The sequence below is a fragment of the Aphidius gifuensis genome, linkage group LG5 (assembly GCF_014905175.1).
Source record: "Aphidius gifuensis isolate YNYX2018 linkage group LG5, ASM1490517v1, whole genome shotgun sequence".
NCBI classification, from domain to species: domain Eukaryota; kingdom Metazoa; phylum Arthropoda; class Insecta; order Hymenoptera; family Braconidae; genus Aphidius; species Aphidius gifuensis.
In genome coordinates this window covers 318,148-328,285 of record NC_057792.1, presented here as the reverse complement: position 1 = coordinate 328,285, position 10,138 = coordinate 318,148, and the positions used below count along the sequence as shown (strand labels likewise).

The window sequence follows — 10,138 nt, the reverse complement described above, 5'->3', positions numbered from 1 at the left end:
TTATGTGTTTTTTATGTGTGAAGAAATAATTCAAAAACAAAATTTTTTTAAATATTTTTTATATTTTTTTTAAAATTGACATATTAAGGTAGCACAACTTTTTCAGTAAACATTCACTCTTGATGTTATGAGACTAAAAATTACGTGTGAATTATGTGTGTTTTATGTGTAAATAAATAAATTAAAAAAATTTTTCGTCAATTTATTCATTCTTTTTTTTTTTTATGATAATACTTGTGTTTATAAAATCAATGAACAATGAACCTTTTAGAAGGTATAGATACAGGCGCGCGTATATATAAATAGATGGATGTTGTTGCAAATATGTGTGTCTTAATTATTAAATTAATTGGATGATTGATCTTTGCGAAACTAGTGGTGTTAAATAATATAATAATCCGAATTATCCATGTCGACGGTCCTTTTGCTTAATAACGCGAGAGTCGCGTGTAAAGTCCAGCATTAACCACGTCTAATTTACTTTGGGACATAGACTGTCCTTGTCTTTCTTCTTCCTTGTCATGTTTGTCAATGTACATTCTATGTACTCTATATTCTCTCTACTCTCTCTCTCGCTCTCTCTGTGTTTCCTTTGATATATTCCCCAACAGTTTGTACACAGTGTGTATCGATGCAAGCCACGGCTAATATTTTGACAATAGCTCAATGATGACGATGATGATGATCATGATGATGATGATGATCCATGCATACACATATTTGAGTTGATATTATTCACTCTAGTGTATTTCAATATTGGTAAATATTACATATCCATATTTACCACACGCAAGTTACAAAATAAATAATTTAATATTTCATTGAATAAATTAAAAAATAAAAATATATTTTTGATTTATTATTTTTATATTTAAGAGTACATTTTGGTATGTATATTATTCTGGAAATAACGTCAGTAAGGTTAAGTGCACTCTGAGGTAACATCAAGGCAACACCACATCATGCTACATCTGTGTCCATTTTGTTACCATCACCATCACCACCAATGTCGTTGTCGTTGTTGTTGTTGTTGTTGGAATTTTATAGTATGTTTATATTATTTATTATTCAATGAATATTCGCCTTGTTGATGCACTTGGTGGTAGTCCCAGAATTATTCTACGGGCCTCATATTGTATTTAGGTATATATAAACATAAATTTTCATATATGCAACATTATGTCTAAGAGCTTTTCTAAATCACCCTTCCAACATGCTAAAATAGTTTTATCTATTTTCAAGACTTTACGGATTTTTTTCCTTTACTATAAGTACATCAAAGTTTTTTTTTTTTTTATTTTGCTTTTTTGTATGCGATGATGGTTATTTTTTTTTTTCTGTTGAATTATTTATTTATCATATGGCTATTTAATATAAAATATATAGTGTATAAAATTTTGCTAAAATGCTCCTCCTATTTTCATCATGCAGTTGACTATCATATGCATTCGCTAACAACTGCTCATCTTAATTAAAAGTTAATGCAATCCACGATTACTCGTGAGAAACTTCTCGGCTTCGTTATTACTAACTCACTGCTGTGCTTTTTTTCTTTTTTTGTTTTTTTTGTTTTATTTGCTCAACGAAGCATCTTGTGGTTTATTTATGTATTTCCATCTGAGTGTCTTTCATTAATTTACTTTATTCTTAATGAGACACTCAAATTATCAATCATTATTGAGACTAGTTAAATATATTTAAATTTAATAAATCAAAATTTTTGTAATATAAATAAATTGTTTATTAAAAAACTAATGTCAATTCTGGTTGGTTAATTAAAAAAAAAAATTAGAGAGTATGATGAAAAATTAACAAACAAGATAATTAATTTAAATACCATTTAAATTTTAATATATATATATGATCATTATCGATATTTAAAATATATAATATTATTAAATTTACAAGTAGGATAAAATTATTAAGCATGAATTCATTTGAATTTTGGTGTAGCTTTAATTCTACATGGTCTAATCGGGTTATTACTTAATTACACCTATGAACGGCTACTAAAGCAATTTGCCACGAAAATGGGTGTCAGATATTCTAGCTTTGCCCACGATTTTCGGTTGAAAATAGACAGAGAGAGAGTGATAGAGAAAAAGAGGGACAGAGCATTGAAAGTTGCTTTGTAATTATAGAATATCGATCTTTACTCGTGGCCCGCGTGATTCTCGTTCCTTACACTTCGATTAAAATTCTCGCTCGTTTCATTACGCTTACTTCTCTTCTCTACCTTTTTTTTGCTTTTATTATTTTTTTTTTCCTCCTTATCCTCTCTTTTCTTATCAAGCCTGTATTGATTTCCAAATTAAATAATAATAAAACGGATATTTCAAAGTCAATTATTTCCACCACATCATTGCATTTTATTTACTTGTTTTTTTTTTTCTCCTCTGTTTTAACCTTCAATCTAATTTTTTTTTTTTCGAAATAAAGGATAAAAACTGGTCGCTCTTGGATTTATAAAAATTTCCAGGTAACTTTCCACTAGAATTTTATCACCAGGTGATGCTATATACACACATATTATTATTATTATATTTTTTTATTTTATAGAGCTTTTGGAAAGTTTTACATTACCATGGTGTGTGCGAAATGCAGTTTATATATCTCCTATTGCCATATCGCATTATATGTAAAATCATAGCTAAAGCTTTTCCACGGGGAACTCGTTTTACTCTCCAAGAAAATATATACACACATACATATAAATATAAATTTTATTTTGTTCTCTTTGCTTTAGTATTTTATTTTATTTTTTTATGGTTTACAGAAAGCGATACATCAAAAGGAAAAAATAAAAATCCTTGTGACTAGCTTTTCATCTTTATAATACTGTATGTGAATTTATATGTATTCAGTATGTAAGAGAGATTTTCATTTTAGCAGTAAATTTATCCATGCTATGTGAATTTAAACAAAAGACAAAAGTACATTAGAAATGTGACTGTTATACGTCAAGACCAAATGGAAAACATTGAAGCTTGCAAAGTAACTAATACATATAAATTAAAATATGTAAAATTGATATATATATATACTTCAACATCAAAGTAACTTTATTATTAAATAAACATATCCATCAATTAGAATACAACACAGTGTATAAATTTATCAAATTTTAAATGATATTTATTCCATCTTTCTGTATATTCTCATGAATATTTTTATTATTATATTTTTACTGGAGAAAAAAAAGAAAAACTAAAAGTTTTATTTTTAAAAAAACTTGAGAAAATCTTTGATAAAGCAAATAAATCTTTGACTTGTGTGAGTGTGTGTGTGTGTTGAACCCAAGAGAAATAAAATATGCATATATATATGTCAATAGATTTGTTTGTATTTGTGTATTTCCGTCAAATGAGCTGATGGTAAAAGGGATTGTCTTTGAGGGGGTCGTAACGAAGAGTAACGGTCTTGTCGACGATGCATCTAGATTCTCTGTTGCTGCATACACACTATTACACAAGTCAAAGTGCATATATATACATTGTGTTATCTTGTAAATGTATTTTACATTGATGATATACGCGTGTATGTTAAATTTAGCAATTTTGACTTATTAAATTAATTACATATTTAGTTGGTAATTACAGTGACGATGGCATACCTCAGGCTATCCTCATCATCGTCATCGTCTTTTCTTGATACATATACCGTATGACATTTTCAAGTTTTAGATATAGCACATGTACCTTTGATGATTAAATAATGTTAATTTTATTACACAACATTTAATTAAACTTTTATTATATTTATTTATTATAAAATTATTCAATATAATTACAACAAATATATTAAAATAATTTATAATTCAATTTATTACAATTAATATTCTTTAGTTTTTTTTTTTTTTTTTTTTTGTTTACTTGTCAATTTAATTTTTAAATAAATTTTATTAATGTTTTAAAATTATTTTTAAATTGGTTTGGGAATGTATAGTTCATCAAAGTCATTCCAAAATCGTTGATCATCTGACAAACCGTAATCAACACATTTACCTAAAGAGCATCGCTGAAATAAAATTATAATTTATTTAAAAAAATGCAACAATTGTCATGTTTAATAGTAGTGTTGTGATAATGTTATAATTTTATTTACTTTTTGATCCCAACACCATGATCCTTCAATAGCTGGTCCTTTGATTATTGATTCATCATCATCCCCATAACGACAAGCTAGTTCAGTGCATTGATAACTAGTATACTAAAAAGAAAAATAAGAAAAAATTAATTTATTATTTTTCCTGAGTGAAGGTTATGTATAGATTAAAAAAAAAAAAGTTTACAACTTACAATACGTGATTTGTAGCTGGTTATTTGTTCACAATAATCATCAATTGGTATCAATTGTCCTGGCAATGGAGCTTTTGATAAATTTATTTCCTTTTTTTTTGACTTCTTAAAAAGACATGACAATGTGTCGGATGATGACAAAGACTTCAATGTTTTTTTGATGGAATTTATACTGCATTTTGACCACTGGAATTTATAAGGTGATGCAAAATCAATATTGCCTGACATGAAGTATCCATGCTCTGATTTACATTTTTTTGCTCCATATTCACCATCTTTTGATATACCCAATCTATTATAATGTATGAAAAATATAGTTATTCCAACAAGTATATAATTAAATAATTAAATAATTAATTTAAAAAATTAAACTCACAAATTTCCAATTGCAAATACTGCATTTCTTATGCCTGTGAAAATATTTTTTTTGTCTGTAATCATTGCAACAGAATGAGACATACTTATGTCATGCTTAATTTTGCAAATTTCATTTTTGAATGTGATAACTGAAAATAATTAAAAAATCATTAAATTATTTTATTTGTATTTATTTTGTAGTAATAAAATAATTTTTACCATCTTTTTTAACTTCACAAGAATTATTTGCCTTGACATCTTGGCAAATATCAAATCTAAAAATACAAATAATTGATTAATATGTCTAAAAATACATAAACAAAAAAAAAAAAAAAATTTAAAATTAAACTTACTGAGTTATATATACAGCAATATCATGATTATGTAAACTTTTGTTGTAATAAAGATGTTTTCCAAAAGTATTTAACAAATCAAAACTCAATCCATTTGTGCCAATACGATTTTTATTTACTTTGAGATAATGATTATCTTCGAATTTATTCTAATGACAAAATTAAATACATATTAAAGCATTAGTCAAATTTTATTGTAATGTAATTATTTTATAATTGCTTATTTATTTCAACTCACACGTGCTATAATGACATCTTTGAGAACAATTTTAATATTCAGTTGTTGAAAATAAATATCTACAGTTTTCCAGAATGCTGAGTAATAATATTTCATTGATTCCTCAACCTTGGTTGGATTCTTGCCTTCACTGTGCAGCCTGCATAATTAAGAAATCAATTTAAAATTAATAAATCTATCTTTTTATTTATTAAATAAATTATTTAAAATGCCTACCGGTATGTAGAATAATCAACAACACACAATACTTCAATTACAGGTGTTAATTCCGATACACTTGTTGTTGTGTTAACGGGTACGGCATCAGAAATATTGGCAACAAGTATAAGAAACAAAAATGCCAATAATGATGGAAACAACATCATTGTTAATTTTTATTAATACGTCTTGGTATCATGAAATTTATGCAACACAATATACCAATGTACCTATGTATCTGAATTAAAAAATCACTTTACAATTAGTGTGTTTCAATAACCTAAAAAAAAAAAAAAAGGCGGATCCCCGGTGGAAATAAATAAATTTTTTTTTTATTTTTTCAAATCTAACTGACAATTTTAGTAACAGTAGCCACATTCGTTACCTTGAACTCTAATTGTTGAGCTCTAATTTTATGTCAATAAAATATTTAATAGACAAAATTTAAAAAAATAATTAAAAAAAAATTCTTAACAAGTGTTTCTTTGGAAATGTAAATGGAACAAGTGACAACTTGGAAAATTGGTATTTAAACTAAACAAACTTATTAAATTAATTTTAAAAAATCTTCTCAAAAATTATATCAAGTATATCACGATTAAAAAAAAAAAAATAAATTGTTAAAAAATTAAACGCAACGGCTGTTTATTTATTGACACGTGTCACTGTATTTTTAATATTATTAAAAAACCTATCAAATTAAATTACCCACACACAAATAAAAAACACCCAACTACAATATTAATACTATATATTTTAAAATTTAATAATAAAAAAAATAATTACATTAACTGAGATCTATTCTACTTTTATGACACCACATGGAAAAATTTTTACCTGTGCTGATGATTTTTAATATCAAATGTCTAAGCACCGTGGGGTGAACGTTTGCAGTTCTAATGTAAAAGAAGGTTTTTTCTGATAAATAAGAAATACATGTCAATCGTTTGATGCAGGGGGGGGGGGAGAGGTGTCTAGCTAGAATTGGACATTGGGTCAAGATGTATGTGATAGTATTACACTTACACATTTACATTCACGCACTAAATACATAAAGCTCCACCTCTTTCTCCTCCCCCCCCCCAAACGCATGTTTTCAGTATTGCCACTAGAGGTGTCATTGACACTAATAGTGTTGATTCTATATTGTCATATTTAAACTTATGGTGAACATGTCATGGTTTTATTATAGCCACAACCATGTGTCTTATATTAATATTATTATTATGTATTATTAAAGTGATAGAATAATGAAAGAAAAAAAATTATATTCAATATTGTACAAAATAAAATAGTTATATTTATTGAATTTAAATTTATTCAGTTGTTTAAATAAATTTGAAATAATTTTTGATAAAATAAAAAAAAAAAAAAAGTCATTGAAATGTCAAATAAAAATTTTATAGAGAAAATTAATTCTATCAATAAATTTCAATTTTTCTAGTATTGGATAATTTTATTTGTAGAATAATTTTTGTATTTAAAGTGAAGAGGATTATCGATTATTCTATGCCAATTATCGTCACATTGAAAAAATTTGTAATATTTATTTAAACTTTGTAGATGGAAAAAAAAAAAAAAATTGATCAGTGGTAATAACGACTTTATATATGATGGTCCAGAAATTTTTTTAAAATTCATATTGAAAAATTTAAAATTAAATATCAAATATTATTTTAATTGTAATATTTGTAATTTACAAAAAATTATTATGTTGAATTTAAAATAAAAATTATTATGCAAAATGAAAATGCAAAAATTTTTCAATTTGCATTATTTAAAATGATGGTTAAAAACTTTATGTATATATAAACTCAATAAATTTATTTTTTCATAATTTTCTATTAATAGTACAAAAAATAGAAAAAAAACCCTGATTGAGATATTTATTTATTTATTTATTTTTTATAACATATATATATTCTTTTGAGGAAGGAAATAGTAGAGCTCTATTCGGATAGCCAAGGATATCCGATGCCAGCGATTTCCGGATACGAGACAGGTAACATCCTGGATCAGCTGAGCCGGACGTCTCATCCAGGCATTTCCTTGTCACTTTTTTCAATGATTATTAACCCTCAAACAAACACCACAAACAATATTCAAATATAAATAATAAATTTATCCACAAAAAAAAAAAAAAAAACAAATAATTTTTTGTGATAAATTTTTGTAAAACAACTAATTATTTTTCAAAGAAAAAAAATAACAATTAATATATTATATATTCGTGCGACTTTATGCACAACTACCCCTAATACACAGTGACTTTCCAGAAGAATAATCTCACTGTTTGCATTTTCTTCCATTCAAATATTCCATTTTCATTAACATTCAACTTTAATCACTTTCAATGCTTACGCAAACATTTAATAAAACCATAATCCATTTCATGAAAATACATATATACCTTATAAAGATTTCATTAATAGAAAAATAAATTCAATCAAAATTAAATTATTTATCTATCTTTGTAATCATTATTTATTTTTTCTTTTTATATGTTTTCAAATTAAACACCAGCAGCAGTAATAATGTAAGAGTATAAAAATAAATATTAAAAACATAATAAAAACAACGTCATGTAGAGGGCACCAGATAGATATAGATGTGTATATATTTACCAGGCGATGGTCCAAGTCAGTAGTGTTAGGCAATGTTAGGTCAGGCAATGACGTCACTGGGCGCGTCACAACGATCAATGACGCGACCTTGCCGAGGCTATAATACGTCGCCCAGTGCTCAAAGGGGCGGCGGCTGTTTCTGCAACCTGGCAACCCTGTCTATATTTAGAATCATTTTACTCCATATACATTGGTCTATATTGGTGTATATATAGAGTATCATTTTATTATTTTTTTTTCACCCTCTTTTTTTTTTTTTTATTATTATGTTTTACCACTAAAAATCCTTTTCTCTTTTTTTCTCTATGAAATATTTTTTTGCAATACAGAGTTGCTCCATCTAGCAGCATCTCTATTCGACTTGTTGTCATTTAACTTGCTCATTCTCACACTGTTTTGTTAAATAATATATAAACAAGCAATATGCGCAAGTCTTAAAATTTATGTGGGTGAAATAATGATACAAATTAAGAAGAAATTTGACATCAGCGAGCTTGCAAGAGATGGTATTTCTTGCTCGACAAAGTCTCGTATTATTATTTTTATTTTTATTGCTCTACTGATGAAAAAAAAAAAGAAAATAGAACTGAATGTCATGGTCATTGTGTTTTGATTACTTTTATTTTTTTTTTTCTCATCTCATTTTTATCTCAATGATTCTTTTTGTATTTTAATATTTGAAAATTTAAATATCGTTAAAAAATATATATTTAATTTTAGAGTATCATCTGGAAAATATTTTAATTGTTCTATTTACAATTTATCAATATATATATTGTTTTATTTGAGTGTCCTGGGATTCTCTGAAAACTTGACCGAATTTCTTTGTCATATTTATTTGAATAATTTATATATTGTTTCAATGAAAATGTACTCACCGGAAAATATACCTGGTTAAGGCCATGAGAGTTTTCTGTATATTGTCGAGGTGATGAGTGTTGAAAATGTAAAAATAAAAAGTTAAAAGAAAGAAAGAAAGGAAAAAAAAAAAAAAAAGGAATATAAAGAAAATCCCCGTGAGGATGTAGTCAAGTACCAAGGGATAGCTATCAACGAGAATTGAAAATTCTACGGGTATTTTTTATTATTTTTTCTTATTCACTGGCTATTTTTTTCTTGATTCAAAAAGTCATGTTTTTATCAAGACAATTTTTTCACTATGGGGTTATTTTTTTTCTCCTTTTTTTTTTTTCTTTATGCAACTGGGATTTACAAAACGCTTGAAATGAAAAGCTATGTTAAAAAACGATTGTATAATTTTTTTTCTAAGCTCAATTCCCAACTCGATTTATTTTTACCTCTCATTGTCACTGCATCACTATAAATTTTTTACTATCTTTTTTTTTATTTGCCCAGTGGTACTTGACATTTTTCAAATAGAATTTTTTTTAAAAACTAACTTGATTTAAACTGTTATTTCGATATCATATAAAATTGCAAAATCATAACATTAGATAAATTCAAATTTTAATAATTAATCTATATATCAAAATTATTGTAAATTATTTTATATTTTTAGTATTGATTTAAACTTTAAACTAAAATATTTTGCGAAACTTAATTTTAATAATTGATACAAAAAGTTAGGATGATTTTTATATTCATATTATTTCTTTTTTTTTGTTTAGTCAAAACTCTGTTACAAAGCCGGAAGCGTTAAGAAAAGTTATAACTTTGAATTCAAAGTTCGCAACAATCTAGAGCTTTAACTCTATCTTTCTTCATATCTTTTGTTATTTTTATTTTTTATTTTTTTATTTAACTCAGTTATCAAGTGGTGTATGTGGACAGCAACTGAAAAGTTGACTTGGAAGTTTAAAGATTCGGTGCATGACGTTATTTTTTTTCGAATTTATTGCCTATTGTCATATTTTTTTTCTTGAAATTTAACTCAAATAAAAAAAACCTATCTCTTTACAATTAATGTGTGTGGGGGGTTTTTTTTTTTAAATATTTATTTTTTTTTGAAGATTTTTTATTAGTAAGCCGTCCAAAAAATACAGAATCACGCTCTATTTCCTTTTTGGCCAGTGGGGTAAGATTTTCTTACTTTACGTCGAATCCATTCAT

The 10,138-nt window shown here is 26.0% G+C and overlaps 1 protein-coding gene across 1 annotated transcript; it reads right to left on the bottom strand.

Annotated features, from left to right (window-relative positions):
- Positions 1-3,921: 3,921 nt before the first annotated feature.
- Positions 3,922-6,318, bottom strand: LOC122856147 (A disintegrin and metalloproteinase with thrombospondin motifs 18-like). Its single transcript, XM_044157840.1, has 9 exons — positions 6,282-6,318; positions 5,463-5,682; positions 5,247-5,385; positions 5,009-5,157; positions 4,875-4,930; positions 4,675-4,804; positions 4,299-4,590; positions 4,105-4,209; positions 3,922-4,017 (listed from the first exon to the last, which is right to left on the bottom strand). The coding sequence occupies exons 2-9, from the start codon at positions 5,609-5,611 to the stop codon at positions 3,922-3,924; spliced, it is 1,116 nt and encodes a 371-aa protein (XP_044013775.1). The 5' UTR covers positions 5,612-5,682; positions 6,282-6,318.
- Between the last annotated feature and the right edge of the window lie 3,820 nt (positions 6,319-10,138).